The following is a 19,446-nucleotide window of genomic DNA, read 5'->3' on the forward strand; positions in this document are numbered from 1 at the left end:
ATATGTATAAGTGAAATAATGCAATGAACTGTGTTCCACTATTATGTATTAAATCAGACAAAACTCATGTGTTAGTGTCAATTACAGCTTTGAATGAAATCTGTTGTAAATATATTTGTTGTTAATCTGTAAAAAAAAAAAGTATAACATTGTGGTTCAAGATCCACGGTGATTCAGTGAAATAATGGAGGAGATGGCGACACAAACCAGACAGTGAGAGGGTCGGATCGAGCAGGAAAAGGGAAAGTGGCAAAACACCAAGGAATTTGGGCCCAAACACATAAAACCAGAAAGTTGAGAGTGAGATAAAAGGAAACACACCATCGTGAAGAGAGAAAGACAGAGAAAATAGGTGAGTCAAAGGGAAGATCAACATAGTGAACATTAGAAGAGGGGAAGTTATGATGAAGAACATCTCATCAAGAACATCTCATCAAGCTACCCTTACATTGATAGACCCATTTTGCGGCTTGGTTTTTGGATGGTTTGTAACATTTTGATATGTATGTGGCTCTGATCCATCGATGCAGTCAGTTCTGAATATGCCAGTCAGACAGCCTCGCGTATGTACCGTTGGATTTTGAAGGATTTGCTGACCTTTCTCTGGCTTAGCTGGAAAATGCGTTAAACCCCATGTCCTCCCCTCCACTCCATCACCCACACTTTACATCTTGACTAACTTTCACTGTTCTCTCAAATGACTTTCATCAAGTTACTCTTTCTATTAATCTGCCAGCTGCATAGACCTCCTCTTACCATCTTGCACTAGTTTAATCCAGGCAGACCCGGGACATGTAAGGGAACATAAATTGGAGATTTTAAAGAGTAGATTGCCGTAACACAGTGTACAAAAGGAAACAAGAACAATTACTTCCCCAGTTACCAGCTCAAAGCCCACATATTCTCTGTCACAGTTGGGCAGATGGATCATTCAGATGACTTTTTTAGTTTCTTTTTCACGAAGAGGTAAAGAGATGGAGTGCGTGATGAACAATATTCTTTCCCTGTGTCCTTGTGAGCGACTGTTGCCCTGAAGCAGTACATGATTTTCAGTTGATTGCAGTGCTACTGTACCTTGTTAAAATCCCATATACAATCATTTTTTTACACTGTTTTCTAGTTAACCTGCTTTTAAATGTGCGATTGTAGAGGGCTCAGTGGTCGATGACTGTACTTCATCCGTTTCAGATTAAGAGATGAGTAAGTAAGATTTGGTGTTTTGGGGACGTTTAAGCTTGTGTGTCAGTTAAGAGTGCAGTGGTTCTCACCATGGCAATTGAGAAACGATGCGCTCATTGACTCTTATGGGAACTATCTATTTGATCAGCTGTTTTATATAAATAAAATAATAAACTAGGCCAAATCACAGAAGATAAAAGTGTCACCAAGTTTATTACAACTACGTATTAATGGTAGAGTCTACAGTGAATAACTATATTACCTATTAGATGTGCTGTGTACATCCCTGTAGAAATATTGTATGAGTATTATGGGGATTTACCCACAGTCCATACAGCCTGTGGATTCGTGCTGTGTGATTCAGTCTAATCCCGGCTTGGCCTGTAGTGCTGGCATTTAGTTGCACATATTGTATATAATGTTGGTGTACCAAATGTGGCACTGAAATTCAGAACTCCTTTGATGCTTCAACTCTCCCATTTTACATACACATAATATTCTTCACACATAGCTTTAACACGAGCTACACGAGTCACAGGTTGCTGAATAGTTATTCATTTCCTTTTCTTTGCACAGACAAGGGAATACCGTGAAATTACTCTACAGTAAAACCAGTGCATACTGCGGCCCTTTGGCAGCCGGCCTGGAGACAGACATCCGGGCTGGGGTTTACTCTGAGCTCATGTTGAGCTGAAGGCCCAGTCTGACCAGTAACCCTCTGAGGCAGAAAACAGACCACAGCAGATTTTTCATTCTGGTGCCAAATAAGTTGGTAACCAGTTGTCCACTGCCAGCCAGACTGGGCTGATTTCGCCTGGGGTTGGCTTTGTTTATCGCCGCTAGGCTCATTACAAAACAGGCTGAAATGCCACAGTGGACCTCGAGCAACAGAGGAGGAGGAGGAGGAGGAGGAGGAGGAGGTGGTTGCCTGCAATCCAATTTTTTAAAAATTGCGTAGCAGGCTGTGACAGTGAATGTAAGAACTCTTTAATCTGACAAGAGCTAACATGGTGGAGCAAAGGCTAAAAGGTTGGGGCTGAATACAAAACATGGTAGTCTTCACTTTTCAGATAAGAGTGAGAGTTTTCATGATTATTAATAATGGTAATTCCTCTTGTTAGTTGTTTTATATAGGAGCCCAAGTCATGACATGTAGAAGCGATGTCAGTATGAGTTTGTCCAGCAGACTTCATTGTTTACAGTAATCTGTACCAGCCGAGTTGGCAGAGAAGCTGATACACAGCTGAGCTCATACTGCTGCCGGGGATGTTAACATGTTTGATAACCAAATGTGAGGGTTCCTTGCTAAAAAGTGGTATATCTTGTATCAATTTAAAGGGCCACTTCACCCAAATTACTAAACAGTGTATTAACAGCACAGAAAATGACATTAAAAACATTAGAAACAATGTCTTGGTTATTCTGGATAATGCATAATGCACCTCATTGTGAGCCAATTTCACTTGAACTTTGAATTTCCTTGTTAAATATTCTCAGCTGAACCAGTCACTATAAAGAAATACGTGCTCTTTTCTACAGAGTCTCTGCTCCGCTTTACAACCACAGTGTTGGATGTTACAGTGAGAGAATGTAGGCAGAATAAAGAGGAGCATACGTGGAGAGGATAGTGCAGAAGGTTGTGTAGGCCCTCAGAGGGAGCTGTACAGAACCGTAAAGACTAGAGACTGAATGGGATGGAGGGGGAGGGCGAGGCTGCGAGAGAGGGAGTCCTAGAAATGCAACAACTCTGGAGCTCAGTGCAACTCGGTGTTTATGTCTAGGAAAACCTTCACCTCCAGTCTGGTTTCTGTATCTGATCCTGTCGAGAAACACACTCACACACACACACACACACAATGCGTGCCTAACTCACTAAAACAAGGACAAGCACACACATGCATAAACTCCCCATGTACATCCACACACCATTCCGACACTTTCTTCCATTTTCACTGTGCTTAAACACAAAAACAAATGAAATCGTGCAACATGCGTAGACTAACGCACATGCACTACCATCTCCTCTGAGACAGACACACACCCGAGCTCTCCATCATCTCCCACTCCGGGAGAGCCGACAGTTTACAAGACAGAGAGAATGGATACTGAATAATGACATCACGTTTCCCTGCCTCGTGTGAATTCATACCGGAGAGCCCTGAAACCTGTCGTCTAATGAAACTGGCACAAGAACCGAGACGGGGAGTGTGAGTGTTTTGAGAGGGAGAGATTGGAGGAGGAGAGGGAGCGAGGGGTGTTTATAGTAGATGGAGAGAGGAAGTTGGAGAGTGTGCGAGATTTCAGTTGAGGTAGAAAGAAGGTGTGTGGTGCGAATGAAATCAAAGGAAAAGGGGCGTTCGTGTATCTATGTTAAGAGAGGAAGATAGTTGGATTGAGAGAGTGTGTTTTCAGCTGAGGGTGTCTGTGTTTATGCATGAGGCTGTGGGGATAATTCTGCAAATATATAAACCTCATCCTGGCCAATTTGTCTCAGATAAGCAGTGTCTGGCAACCCTAAATCCACCTCTTGGAAGTGCCAATTCAGCTTCATTTGATGCAGCTGGCGATGTATGAAAGGCTGCACCGAAATCAGATGCAGGGAGGATGGTGGAAAACGATAGCAACAGACAGTTTTGTGTTGACAAGAATGACAGTGAAACAATACAATCCCAGATATGGAGACCGACAGCAGGTAAAGGCATGTTTCAGCCAGATTAACAGAGGTAAAAAAGGAGGTTTAGCGGAGGGAGGGAGGGGGGGGGTACTCAGTGAGACTGAATTGGCGACAGAGAAATGCAGCTAGTGAAGGGTGAAAGGAGTATCGGTGCATCAGGGTTTGAATGGAGCAATCACTGAAAGATTAGGAAAAACACAGCAAGACAGTGATGAATGAGAACAAACAGATGGTTAGGTAGAAGAAGGAGGGGCAGATGAAAAGATGGAGGGTGTGATGGAGCAGAAAGAAGATGGAGAGGGGAGACTGTTCAGGGTGATCACAAGGTTATACCCAAACATGAAAGTGAGCTGAACTTCTCAAGGTTGGGAAAAAACATACCCCCACATAAGAGTCAGAGAAACACAAGTCAACTGCAAATTGAAATTCTCGTCTTTGAAGTTTCAGCTGAAATTACAAGTTGGGGAGGCTGATACATTTGATGAGGAGAACCAGAGATTAATCCCAGATTAATATTAAGAGCTGAACCACAGTCAGAAATTGGTTGAGAACATTTGTCATTTTTGAGGACATTGCTTAATTTTTAAAATATCTTTGTTAGATAAAAATCTCAAAACTTATATCCCTACAAACTGACTTTGATTAATTAGACGTGTTGGGCAGAAGTAAGGTTTGAGTTGCAAGTTTTTGATATTTCATAGACTATAAACAATGAATCTATGTATGTAGGTAGTGTTTATTTTAATGAACTAACACTAAATCAATGTCGAGGTTAAATTCTGTCATAGCACAGCACTAAAAGAAATGCAGATTGCAGACAATTCAATCAGATTTGCTTTAAGTTTTTGATATCTCTCTGCTCTGGAAGTTCAGTAAACACGTCTCTTAAGTTCACATATTTAAAACATCTGACGTTCGCCCCAAACAACAGACTGTGTGAACTACTAAATGAAAGACATTTTAACGCAGCTGCAAAACTTAATTCTAAATTCAGCTGAGCAATGTATAACGCAGATAGAAGAGTGGTATTGTTATCATAACGTTTATATCATCACAGCAAAGGCTAGTCTGAGGCAGAAATATGCCCTGTTTCACATTTACACTTTGTCTGCTTTCTGTATCTGCACAGCTGATCTTTAAAACAGTATCAGATGGACATTTTAAATCATTACATTACATTTAGAATCACGTATGCGTTAGAGGCCTGATCAGTTGAAAGACTTCAAAATAAAATGATGTTTTGACTGTAAACTTCAACCAACAGCATGTGTCGACATGTAATGTCCTGTGTGCTGTACATAAGTAAGGGAGCACTCACTGTGCATCAGAGCTTTTGATGCGATCTGATCTCACTCATAACGAGACAGAACAGGACGGTTGTGTTCAGCGTGCCTGCTGGAAAGAATGCACTAATGGAGTTCAGAGAAGTGATGAGAAGGGTCTCTTAAAGAATTAGGATGACACCTCTTGGTATTTTAGAGGGACAAACATGGCTAGCTTACATAATGTCAGTTTTATCCGCATGTGACATGTGATTACTCACTGTGGTGTATCACTGTTGTGAACACACAGGCAGCATTGCATTCAGCAGCCATTACACAAAGCCCTGACATCAAAGGAATATTCTCTGACTCGAGAACTTTGACAGGCCTCTATCTTTGCCTCAATGGTGTCACATTGCTATGACTGCCTAAAGCGGACCTGTAGGTGATGAAAGTGACAGAAGGGAGGGAGATGGGGGTTGGGTGGTGCACCAGAGGGGCTCTGCTCCACCAACAGTCGGGCCAATCTGTCAAGATGATCCGGCAGGCGGCCAGGGCATCTTGCTATCAGCCCTGACTGCAGTGTATTTTTAGAGTGATTTAGAGGTTCCTGTCTATAATGATAATAACACTGCAGCTCCTACGCGAAGCCAGACGCTCTCCTTTTGAATGGAGGCATAGATAAGACGGGATGGTGGAGAGGCTGTGGAATTCCAGCAGCACACGCTGAACCTGATATGAAATGAGGAAGGATTTAAAGGACAGTGCCACTGACTGTTGCCTCCTGAAATATGTTGTGAATGTATGAGCATCGAACTGAACCAAACACAGCGAGCAGCGGTAGAGGGGGATCAAGAGGATCTGATGAGATCTCGGCTCACCTTGCTGCATTGTTTTACATATTAATGAGGAGATTTCCTTGAATCGGCTGTAACTCCTTAATGCTTTGAGATATGTCCGTTTTGTTTTGTGTAAAGGCAAGAGTGTTGACATAAAATGAGTTTTAATAAAAAAAAGGAAATATTGACCCAACGATTTTATGTCTACATGATAAATGTTGTACTAGCTCAGTCCTGCTAACACTGATGTGGAAACAAAAACATGCAGCTCTCCATCACTGAGAAGAGAAAGGACTATGAATAGCATACAGTGATACATCTGATAAACCTTTTTAAAGCAGTAAGAGTAAATATTCATATATTCACCTTTCCAGGTAGAGGGCCTGTATCTTCAAAGCTTGTAATATAAAAAAAAGCACAACATTAGTGGCCGTGCATCATTAGGAGATAACCGTCCCAAAGCTGGAGTTGGAGAGTTGCTGACCTCAGCTGCAGTAATATTCCAATCATGAACCGTGTTAAGAGTGAAAATACAACTGTGAGTAGATCCAACAGTGCTTGATGAGTTGCATCTTTCAATCGAACAACTTTTTAACATTTTACTCCTGTGGTGCACAAAACAACCCTAATATTTGTGGGCGTTTATCAGGTGGTTGATCAATGATAGTCCAACAACAGTTACTGCTCTTGGCCACTATCTGAGATTTCTGGCCTTTTGATATTTCATCTCTGCACTAATTGGCTTGATTTCTTATCCCTCTTGCAAGAAATCGACCCAGTTGTGTCAGTTGCAGACTCCTGTAATTAAGCAAGGGAATGTAGATTGGTTGAAGCACAACACTGTTTTTTGTCCTTCCGCTTGTTCGCCCACTTTCTGTCTGCAGCCTCCTTTTGTACTCTCCATCCTCCATACTTTTCGTTTTCTTATCTTTTACTTTCAACCACCAATACTTTCTTACTCTCTGGTTCTGGCCACAAACTCACACGGGTGTCTTCGGTGATACTGAGAGCTTTGGATGGAAGGTTGGGAGGAGGAGAGGAGTGGTTTTCTGGTCAGCTGTAACTTAATGAAGCATCCCAACGAAGTGCGTCTTTCTCATCTGCTGTACAGCCAAAGGTCGTCTCCTCACAACAACAAAGCACTGGGCACAATTTCCAGCTCTTTCTATATGAAGTTTGCATGTTCTTCCTGTGTTTGCATGGGTGTGTTTCTGACGGACGTGCAGCTAATTCCAAGTTTTAATTGCATATATTAAAATTCATCTGAGTAATTTCTTATTTTTCAATGCAACGAATGTCTTAGTTTCTCCTTCACAAATTAGGCCCATTGTGTTTTGTGATTAGTTTTCCTCTCGAAATACCCAGAGGTGCAAGGTTTTCTTATGAAGCAGATTGGTTAGCGCGTGACTGGACAAATGAATCTAATTTTCCTATTTGTTTTACCATGTGTCTTGTGCAGGCAATTCCCAACTAGGGGCGACCATTGTGGATGCCTTAGACACCCTCTACATCATGGGTCTGCATGAGGAGTTCAAGGACGGCCAGGAGTGGATTGAACAGAATCTGGACTTCGGGGTGGTGTGTACCTACTTTCCTTTTATACACCTATAAATGTATGGAACAACATGCACAGGAATTCAACTACACTAGAGTTTGTAAGAAGACAGAGACTCACATTTTAATGAATCTAAATGAATCTTGCTTAAGGATTGAACACTTTGTAGTTTGATTATCTACTCCTGGTGTGAAGAAAGACCGTAGTAATCAAATATCATCATTTCCTATCAAGGTCAATAGCAAAATGCTTAATTTGGCCAATCACTTTGACACCCTCTCTGATGAGAGCCATAAATTAGCCCTGAGGATATAATGAGAGAGAAATAATAACAGAAACTAGGAGTTTATGCAACTTAAATTCATTTGATGTCGATTTCTTGACACGTTTTCAACATTAGAACACAGATAATATGCAGGTGTTGCTCAAGGGGCAGTGTTACAGTAGCACCATATTGTCACCTGATGAATGAGCTGATCTGGATCAGTCAAATTGTGTAAAAACCGTTTCAAAATACGGACAGAACCTTATCCACTATTTTTACATTATTCTCTTGCAAATGCTGGATAGGTCAAATCAAAAATCAATCGCCCACATTTTTAGTATATGTTTCTCTTGTCATCACACACACAACCTTTTCTTGGGTTCTAGTTTTCCCTATTTTTATAAGGTTGAACAGTTGTGTGTGAGGTGTTGCTACAACTAAGCATTTTCACTATTGGCAAGTTTTCCTACTTTTGGAACACTCTTGTTTAATACAGTCAAGACGGTCATGTTTAATAGAGGACATATTGCAAATTCATCTTTAAACTGATAACATTACAATAATAACACTTAATTTCATCATGACGTCAAACAAATTGACAACATGTCAATTACTTTTTCAGCTCTATCTCTGCTCTCTGTGTGTGTGAACACCCATAACCTTCATCCCTCATCTTTCTGTCCATCCATTTTCTGTTCCCCCTCTCTCCTCACAGTCTTCTGTTAACAACCTCCTCTTTCCCATCTCTCTGCAGCTCTCCTCATTTATTTCTCTGTCTCAGTCCTCCTCTCCCACTACCATCTTCCTTCTCCTTTTTTTCACCTGTCAATCACCTCCTTCCACACTCTTTTCCCTTCTGTTATTTTTTTTTTTACTGTGTTCCCTGCATACCCTCACAACGCCCGTCTTCATCCTGCCTTACCTTTTTATTATCCATTTATTTCTTCCCTGTTTCGTCTTTACTGTCGCTCTTTCCCTCCGTTTTCTTTTGTAGTCTCTGGATTTGACCAGTTTATTGTCTTCAGTCTCCCCTCTTTCATTACATTTAACAATCACAATTTTTATCTGTCCCTCTATCCATCATCTGCCGTGTCTATCACTTCTTTTTATCCAGCTGACCCTCTGTCCATCCTCCTAGCTCACTTTTCCTTCATCCTTTCCTTTTTTCCTCGCTCTTTTGCATTTATTTCTTGCCCTCTCTTTCCAATCCCTTCACTATCCCTCTTTGTCCACCCCTCCCTCATTCTCCAACCTGTTTTCTGTCTACTTGTTACCAAATTATATCCTTTTTTCACCCTTTCTTTCTCTCCTGCCACACGTTTTTGTCTCAGTCCTTCTGTTGGTTTACCTACATTTATTCACATCCAACAAGGCTTCTTGTCATTTGACATCTTCTATCCTTACAAATCCCTCTATCATTTGTTCCACATTACCTCTCGTCTTTTCTTCCCTCTTCTCTCTGCTTTCCCATTATCTGTCATCCCGCCTTTCGTCCCTTTTCCTCAGATCTGTCTCCCATAAATTTCCCTTTAAATCATTATTCTGTCCATGCCTTCTCCTTGCTCTACCTCCTCCCTTTTTTTTTTCTTTTCTTACTTTCTGTCTGCTCCAATGTCTGACGCCCGAGCTTGTTAGTCCCCCTACTGAGGCAATCACAGGGCAGCTAGCAGGTAGGCAGAGGGGATCTAATAGTCTGACACTTGGAGGGCTAATTAACCTCAGGATCACTGTGGTCGAGCAGTGGAAAGAGGGGTACGGGGAGGAATTGGGGATGGATGACAGGGGAGAGAGAGAGAGGATAAAGGCTTAGATTGAATGGAGGATGAGGGAGAAATTGGGTTTGTAGAGATGGAGGGTAGAGTGAGAGAGATGTGGAGGAAGAGGCATCAGGGATAGAGAGAGAGGAGGAAAGAAAGAGGGAGACTAGTGAAGATCAATCACTGACGAGGGAGGGGTTTGGATGGATAGACCAAGAATGAGATGGAGGAAGATAGATCAGCAGTGAAGTCAGATTGAGGGGGATACAAATGGGCAGTGGAGATGGAGAAGAGACAAGAAGGGGACAGGAGACAATTTAGGGATAGAGTGAGGTCAATTCATTCTTTGAACCCTAGGCTTTTTCTCTTTGGTCCCTTTTTATTGAAAAGCTTTTAAAAGAGTTGCTACATGTCTTAGCCATGCAATATAATTTCAGAACAAATTGGGTTACTCAGAAATGTCGTACTTGTAGTTGTACTGCACATGTTCTATAACAAACGTGAGTTTTTATGTAGAAAAAAACGTTTTATGCAATTTGATATTGTTTGAGTTTTTTTTGCTTAGGCTGTTTTAAGTAGTTGGCCATGCGGTCCAGCAGAGGGCGTTCTTAAAATTCACTATCAGCTAGACCTATTGAATGCTCTATTGACCCGAGGACACTAGTGAGCAAAGCCGTGCTGAGTGGATAATCACCACACCAGCGTCTGAGAAGCAGTGTGCGGAAGGAATTTGGGTTCTACGCTGTAGATGGCAACATTTACAGCAAATATAAGGTTGTTTGCCGACATTGTAAAAAGCAGCCGTCTTACTCTACAACATGCACGTGCATAGATAGATGTCAAACGGGAGCACCTGCCGTTTGGCCTCCAAGAGAGAAAGTGCCCAATGGGAGGACCCCCTTGCCCCCACTAATGCTTATTTTTTTAACACACCGTAGTTTTGACGGAATAAACGTAACCTCAAATTACGCAACTACAGCAGCTGAGCGCGCTGCGGTCAGTGCAGGTTCATTTCCTCAGTCACATTACCTGCTCTACTCCCAGGTTACACCAAACAGCTATAGGAAAAACTACATCTGTAGTCATGCCTCCCCTGAAATATATTGTCACAGAGGTGGTTTGATCTTTATTTTCAGCGGCACAGACGCTACTGATTGATCATAGAAATATTATAGGAGTACTTGTCACTTTGATCATATGGGTGGCACTACTATAGAGTGTATAGGCTTCAGTCTTACTGAAATGATATATATTAATTTGGGTTTTTCATATGGTTCTTCTGAAATTCATGAGATGGAGAACGGTTGAGTGGAAAATTAAAAGAGATCAATTGTGGTATCAGATGATGGAACAAGGCAGAAAAAGAGGGATGGACATTGAGATGTGAGTGGGAAGATGTTAGATGTTTATGGGAAGTTGGGCCACTTTATTGTCATCAAACCCAGCAAAACAGTAATGTAATGCAGATAAGAGCGACAATAAACACATTCACCTGAAAACGGCACATATTGGATTCATTAAATGGCAGTGTGAAAATTTGGCATAAAATTGTGTTTTCGAGCACAGTGATATCTGCAGGAGCAGCCACTGTAATCCAACAAATTTGTATGAATTGAGAAATAAGAATCAGAGGCAGGAGAGAAGAGGAGAAGCCCTTTGGTTAGACAGGAGGGGAATGGAGAGGAGAGATTAGAGGGAGGAGAAGATGAGACTTGAAGCTCCTGTTAACGAGCGAGAGAAGGAGGGCGCTGTGTTACTATGTTTTCATTAACGGCTTGGTTTGATGCTCTTATACATGCATGCATTAGGCCAGGGATTCAGGCATTAGCTTCCAGCTACTGTAACATTCATGAAAGGTTAAGCTAGCTTAGACTGAATCTTAGCTATATGGCCATGGCATTACTCTGGCTTTTACCCGGGCCTTTTACAAAACAGGTAATTCCCCGGCTCATAGGGAGCAATACTTTTCAAGCCTGCGGTGGCCTGGCAGCATAATTGGCAGCAAAAGTGATATTAAGCTTGGCCCTTGTGAAAATCAAAGATTTGCTCAACCCAAAGGGTGCAGCCACTCTCAGCCTCTCTAGCCAGAGCTCTGAGGCAGGAATAAGGGCATAATCTAAATTTCCATTTAGAAGATTAAAGACATCACTCTTAGTGAAGTTTAATTACTCACCTGTGCATGCATGTAGGAGTGCAAGTTCCCTAACATTACATTGAGTTTAACCTCTGCTGTGTGTGTGTGTGTGTGTGTGTGTGTGTGTGTGTGTGTGTGGCACCTCTGATAGAGCCAGTTTGACCTTTTATGTACTGAGAATATTTTTGTCCCTTTTCAATTTCTACTTTAAGATCAGGACTGATTTTGGATTATGTTTAAATTAGCATCTTTAAACGATGAATCCCATTTTCTTTCAAGGACATCATTCCTGCTGGTTACGTTAACGTTGTACTCACCTCAATTGGTTGAAGTTGTCTGTTATTCTTGTGTGTGTCGAATAGACCTTCTTTAAAATCCTCATTTTCTGGCTGTCATATGCTTTTAACAAATGTATGCACATTTTTATTGTGTGTGTCACACCTTCCCTCCACCACCTCTCAATTCAGCCACCCACCTGCCACCACCACAACTAATGAATGATTAAATAGCTGCCATGTCATGTTGAGCCAAGCATTGAGTCATTGTTGGAGTCTCCAGTGTCCTGGTGGGGCCCCCGCACTGCAGCTTGCCCTCAGATGATGGATGTGTCTGTGTGAGGTCTGCATCCATCGCCAGGCTCAAAGATCCACCAAATTAATGGACTCTGCTAGCTGACGAATTAATAACCCTGGTTAAATTGAGGATTTGATAGGAGGCTATGCGGCAGAAATGGAGAGATAAATTAATGGTAGCTGTCAAAGACGACTTCCAGCCCAGTTTGATTAACCAGATTTAATTATAAAGGAGAGTTCCTTAGTCAGATGTTTTATTGCAGTTGAGATGGTGAAAACGCCAGCACTTGAATGTTTCATGTGACACTGTGTTCTTTCAGACATGAAGAGTTGTCTTTCACAATCTTTTGGAGAGGCAAAAAGTACAATTCTACCTCTATGTATTTTTCATAACATTGCTGAGCATTCACAGTCCTACTCTGTGAAAGCTGTCATGTTTGTCATGATTAAACGCCCCCACTCCCATCCTTCCCGCTCCCCCCTTAGCCTTTTGCTGAAGGTGAAAGACATTTGACAGTGACTTCCCCGGCTCTGTGTGTTCCTCTCTCGTGTCACCTGGAATGACAAGTCATTGCAGTATTTAATATTTTAGCCGAGTCGCATGGATGACATATTTTTGCATTGTTTGCCTTCAAACTTCAAAGACTATCATCACTTCTTTTTTTCATGCTCCAGCGAAAGCTTTGAGCCAAACCGCGTGTTCGGCTTCATACTTACACGCACACATGCTGTGAATGGGGAAAAAAGAAATCGTGTTTTATGTATGTGGCACCTTTAACTTATTCAGTAAGCGTTTGTGTTACAATATACTATTCAAGTACAACTTTCTATTGTGAAAATGCAAGACTGATGTAGGATATACTGCATGAAACAGAAGGGACTAATACTGCTGTATGCAGGATGAATGCTGTATTTGTGTTTATGTAAGTTGTATTTATTGACCTCCAGGGTATCTTCACTTGTTCCATCATAGACAACTATGGAAACCAGCAAATATTAGCATTTGAGAAGCTGGAGATCATTTTGGCAGGACTCAAAACGATGAATTATCAGAATTGTTGTTGATTACATTTGTGGCGATTGATTGATTAATTGATTGTACATTATATGGACGTTTAGCTCACACTCTTACTGAGGTGAGTTATAAGAGGATAAGCTTCAAACGAGAGATCAGCTAAATTAGTAGCAAGAGAGCAATAGTCAGAGCCACAGCTGATTATACATTAACCAAAATATTCCTGTGACCCCAGGAAGAGGCTTTTCTACAGTAGTAACAGGATCCAATTAAAATAAGCAGTAGTGGTGATTATCTATGACAGGAAACCGCACAAGAAGAAATGGCTTATGATATGGGTGACAGAGTTCTTTTTATACTGATTTGTGGTGGATATTAATAGAGAAAGTAGAAAAGGTTGGAAAGTGGATGTCATTCACAGGGGAGAGTGAGTACGGTGTGTCATTAACAGCTATCTTACGATAGAAGATCAGAGAAGGAAGTGACTCTGCTGTCCTATTTCGTAGTCTCAGAACAAAACAATTCATTTAAATCAAAACTTCTATTCTTGTGCTGCTCTCGTGCGTCATTGCACAACCTACGTGATTCCTTGCTGTCCTATCTGTGTTCACTGCAGGCATTTTTAAATTAGGGCTGTTTTATAGCTCTTCTGCTCATTGGGGTCTGGGCTCTAAACTACAGTTGTAAATGGCTAACAAGTGAGCCTGACTGAGTTAGATAGACGGATGCTGCCAAACAAAGCTGGCCTTGAGCTTTTATGAAAGCTTCCCATGCCTTCATCGCTCAGTTCAACACAACATCCACCCCATGACTAGCATCCCCTGTTGTTTCGCTGCATGCGTCCTAATGCACTCTTTAATTTTTCAGATTAATTGTGCGCTTAAAAAAAAAAACCAGAAGAAAAATAATCAAGGTTGTTCTCATTTTAACATCATCTGATATTAAAAGGAATTGACTTGTGGTCTCCCAGCAAGCGCTTGTAAGTTGAATAGAGGGTTATATGGTGGCTGAAAACGTGTCTAGCCGTCCATTGCTGCTACATGCATCATTTAAATGTTTGAATGTATATAGCTGTTTAATATTATTATTGATTTGCTATAATATAGTGTGAAAATGTTGTACTGGGTTCATTATTGAGAAAATTAGGCAATCCTTATATGGTACAGATGCTTATTTTACGCCACTTTTTCAATTTCAAGAGATAACTCTGCAGTATGAGTTTAAGATATATACAAGGTAAATACATATGTATTTATCTGTATTGTATCTGTATAGAAAATGCATACATGTGAAGTATGCAAACAAAAGGCAGGTGATAAAAACGGGGGGGGGAGGAAACGAAAAAGAAAGAACAGTTGAGATACCCACTCAGGGATCTCGGAGAAAGTGGGATCTACTCAAGAAGAAAATAATGGAGGTGGAGCTGTGCAGATGAGAGCCATTCTTCACCTCATTCCTTTTAAAGTCTGTATTCAATACTCTCTCCTCCTCCAGCACAACTGCACACATGGGATCTGAGGGAGGAGATGTACCAGCGGCAAGTGACACTGGTACATTATCACAAGTTCTGACAGTGTGCAAAAACCATTGTGACTCAAGGTCAGTTGTAGGTGCCGCTACACTTTCTTACGCTGTCACTAGAGTGAAAGGCAGAAAAAGGTGACCAGTTTGTAAAGATGCAGGTAGAGCAGACCCCCTTGTTTCAGGAGGAAGTCAGAGGCCAAAATCCAATCTACTACAAACGGCTCACAGATCATGAGATAAGAGGTTCCACGTTGGAAGGAAGCTCCAATTTCCACACATGATCCACACCGCTCTATGCCTAGGCGTAATGCTGTGGTCCCCAGTAGATAAGAAAAAATGTTATGGTGGAAATTATAGACCTGAGGGAGGAGGGATGCCAAGAAGCCCATATAGTTCTATTGCAAAGGCTGCCGAGTAGCAGCCATATGACGATTTATGAAAGCTCTAGACACTGACAGAAAGGGCTAGAAGCAGAGAGAATGTATGGAAGTCACGGGCAAATGGGCAATGATTTGGCCACCACCGCTGACCTGGAACTGGAGGGTTTTGCATTTAAGCATCAAAACAGGTTATAAATGTTGTTTGTCGACACCTGCTCCTGACGAAAGACAGCTACCTCATCCAGTAACAGAAGAGAGCACGAATCAGTGTGTAAGCTGCAATCATGAATATGTTTTCCATCCTAGTAGAGAGTTCAGTATGTTAAAGCCCCATTTTTAAGATTCAGACAATGTTCCTGTTCTCCTCCTCTACTTCCCTCTCTCTGTATCCCCTCTGGACTGCATTTACTGTAGAGCAAGGTCACATTGTAAATTGCAAGTAGCTCTCAGTATTTTGAATGTAGTTGGCTTCAAGGTGTTCCACGTGAGTAATCTTACTGCATCAGGGTTGCAAGTTGTCAGTCGCAGAGAAATGTACTAATTCCACTTGAATTACTTTACTGTGATAGTGATAGTACTTTTGTACTCGGTTGTCTTAAGAAAGCCACCAAGATTACTGTTGTTTCTGGGAAAGCTGCACGACTAGCAGCAGAGTGGGAAGAAATAGAATATGTGGATGATTTAGCCCCAATTAAGCCATGCTTTGCAAATAAGGAAATTGGGGTGAACACCAGCATGCTCTCTCTCCCCTCCCTCATAGCACCCCAAGCTACAAAATAATAGCCAAGGTGACAATTATGGGCTTAATTAGTTGAAGAAATATGCATAAACCTTGTGTGCAGTGTTTTTCCACGCATACTGGACTTGTAGTAAATGCCCGGCATGTAGATTAATGTGCTTTGATTCTTAGGAGCTCTGAAGGCAATTTTTAAGGCTCTCCAATGGCTGTCATACATTTTGTCCAATTCCACATCTATCTGTAGGCTCTGCTATAAAACACAAACCTTGTTGTTTGCAAAATTGGCAGACTATTGTGGCTAAAGAGAACGGGAGGTATGGGGTGGGGAATGGGTTGTTTTTTTTGCTTTATTTCTTGCTGGAAGTCATAGGTTACTTATTGCCCTTTCCTGAAGTAATCTGCTTGATTTAAGGGGGAAAGAGTCTGTGGGAACCTGCTGTAAAGGTGTGTGATTACCTGTGATTTGGCTGATAGCGTGTTTTTGAAGACTTTAAGTCTCTCCCTTCTTTCTTTATTTGTGTATTTCAGATTTTTTTGGGAGGTTTTGCGAACCAGTTGATGTAGGAAAAGATGAAACGAAACACAATCTGTGCTGGTGGTACAGAAACGCCTGAGGCGCTCATAAGCAAAACCCTAACTCCGAAAGAAAGAAAGAAAAAAGAAATAACCTTGAAATGATTCACAGTGAAACTAATTAAATTACAAAACCAACAGAATGTCCATATAAAAACATGAATAACAAATTAAGTGAATTGTTCTTGTTCTCCTATCTGATGTTTTTTTTTTCCTCCCCTGTGCTCCCTCGTTTTCCCAGAATGCCGAGGTGTCCGTGTTTGAGGTCAACATTCGTTTCATAGGAGGACTGCTGGCCGCCTACTACCTCTCTGGACAGGAAGTAAGTACTCGCCTGTATGTGTGAGATTGTGAGTGAGACTGCATCATCCAGCAACTGGATGAACCTCAGTTGTTTGTCCTGCAGAGCACAGTGAAGACACGAGGGGTCGGATTAAAGATGCAGAAGTAACATTCTCTGTGTTTTTATTACCTGAACAGCAGGGGTAGAAGGAAGAAGGAATACAGAAGGAGAAGCAATGAGCCTTTTCGTCCATCCTCTCCTCCCCTCTCCTGCCCTCTCCTCCTTCTTGTATCTTTCTTCCAACCCCCCCCCCCCCCCCCCCGCTCCTGCTTAAGGAGCTGGTGCAAGTTGAAGCCGTGTATCTCTTTTTCAGTTGTATTTCCCTCTCTCTGCCCATCCCAACCGCTCCAGCTTTCATGCCCGGCCGAGCAGTGCTCCCTCTGTAATGGGAGCAAATACATCACATATGTGTTCAGTACAACGCCCACATCCTCTGTGCTCTCTATTATAATTTATATGTGTTTTTTTGCAAGTACTGGCCAACAGATCTCTGAGGTAATCTATTCTGTGTAGTCAGACATTTTACCTAAAATACTGCCTGAAAACACATCCATTGATTTTCAGTATCAGCCCTGTGAAGCCTGATCCATTTCCTATCCTTTGTATCTTTATTCAGGGTACCACAGCTGTCAGATATCCCCCATAGTGCAACCTTAAAATACTGAAACCGTGCAGTGTTGTGAGCGACTGAGCAGCTAGTGTCAGTTTGGGCTGCCCCCTAAAACTCAATTATTCAATTCGATTTTGTCAGTTGAGTGTTGAGTGTCTCTGCAGGTGAGCTGAACTGACATTAATACATTTCTCATATTTGTATCCAGGCATCAGCAAGCAATGCCAGCTGTGTCACATAACATTGTCATGTAACATTGTGTACGGCACATGTACAGCATGTCCAAAGCTTCCATCCACCACAGACCCACGCTGACACTTCTCTCTCTCTCGGATATTGTACTAAATAAAATCGCACGCAAAATAAAAGAGTACAGAATTGTTATGGAACTGTATTTTGCCACGTGTTGAAAATATTTAAATACTTTTAACGTCGTTCACCCACAGAATATGTATGTGCTGTGCAGCTATGTCTTGTAGGAATAAAAAGTGTTGGCTCTGATTAGAGAGATGCTTTTGGGAACAAAAAAAGTAATTGAACATTTCTCAGCATCTTAAAAAGCTCATTCATCATTTAGTGTTGTCGTGATTCTTGTTGTGGTTCTATGGCTTTGACCCTTGGACTCCTTCCTACTTATGTAGCAACTGAAGCTAATTATCTGCACATTGTTGCACCTCAGATCATCCCATTCGGCTTAATTTCACACTAGTGAAGCAGAATTCTTACGTACAGTGTTTTCTTGCCGGTCATGACTAATTAGAAATTACAGACTTGAGCAGTGTTTCCTAAGAAACAAGAATATTCTCACGATGGAAGTGGAAAAAGTTTGTCTTGATTGATTAAGATAGGAATAAATAATGACGTAGGTTTGCACATAAAAAAATAAAAGACAGGACAGGATTCTTTGCAGAAGCAGATACCAATAACAGCTTAATAAATGACACCTTTGCCTCATCGTGTGATATAACAAAGAAGAGAATTTACTAATCTGTCAGTTGCGAAAAAAAAATCAGTAAAAGCTGATCTAATCACCTAAAAAATAGTTTGGCTTCCTCCCACGAATAACTCCCCGAACATTGAAAATACCCATTAACCTTTGGCTGACCACAGTGAGTGATGGAAAGGTTGTGGGTTGGCTTTTTGAAACTGATGAAGAGAGATTTTGCTAAATCACTCTGAATGACAACATGAGCTCAAGTGCCTTACAAGCCAAACTTAATGTCACTCTTATTCTCCACTCTTTCCCTCCACCTCCTCTCCCCAAATCAAACTCGGTCATTCATCAGAGCACACTCAAGCAATAATAGAAGCTGTGGGTGGTGGGAAAGGAGGGAGATGGAGCATGGGAGGGCTCGGAGGAGAGACAGTGATGGAGGAGAGGGTGGAGGAACAACTGCGACGGGACAGTGAGGATGAGGGGAGGGTGTGTGAAGGTGGTGGTTACAGATAAAGAGATGGGAGTGGAGAATGAGGGTGATGAATGGCCGAGGAGGAAGAAAAGCGAGTGAGACTCATTCTTCACTCTCATTGGACATGTCCTTGAGCAAGGCACTTAACCCTTCCAAGTGCCAACCAGCAGCCCAATAAATGGTTGTTACTGGGCAGCTCCCTGGGGGAAACAGTGTGTAACTGTGTGAATATGAAGCAAAAAAAAAAAAGCAAAGAGAAGGAGAGTCCCTGCGGGAGACTAAGGGTGAGGCAGTGAGAGATTAGAGCAGGGGCTGAACTGGAGTTTGAGGGTGATGTTTCCAGACTTTATCAGCGTCTTCCCCAGTGGCATGCTAACATGTAGTTGGGGATGAAGCTGTAGGTAGAGAAAACAAGAAGAAGCAGGGTTGAATTAAGACATTAGTACCCAAGAAGACTGATGGAGAACACGGGGAGATGAGACAGACAACATGGAAGGGAAGTAAACGCTGAAGAATGAAGTGAAACAGAGGTTAAAAAAGGAAGAAAGATTGAGAGAATTAAACAGATGTATGAATAGATGGGATTCAGGGTCAAATTAGACAGTGAAACATGGAA

General features: G+C 41.7%; 1 protein-coding gene across 1 annotated transcript in view; it reads left to right on the forward strand.

Moving 5' to 3' along the window:
• man1a2 (mannosidase, alpha, class 1A, member 2) overlaps window positions 1-19,446 on the forward strand; it is a 103,085-nt gene that overhangs the window by 45,870 nt on the left and 37,769 nt on the right. The window contains exons 4-5 of the mRNA XM_070914705.1: window positions 7,414-7,532; window positions 16,710-16,790. Coding sequence (XP_070770806.1) covers window positions 7,414-7,532; window positions 16,710-16,790 — 200 coding nt within the window. The remainder of the gene's footprint in view (window positions 1-7,413; window positions 7,533-16,709; window positions 16,791-19,446) is intronic.

Source organism: Enoplosus armatus, chromosome 11, assembly GCF_043641665.1.
Source record: "Enoplosus armatus isolate fEnoArm2 chromosome 11, fEnoArm2.hap1, whole genome shotgun sequence".
NCBI classification, from domain to species: Eukaryota; Metazoa; Chordata; class Actinopteri; order Centrarchiformes; family Enoplosidae; genus Enoplosus; species Enoplosus armatus.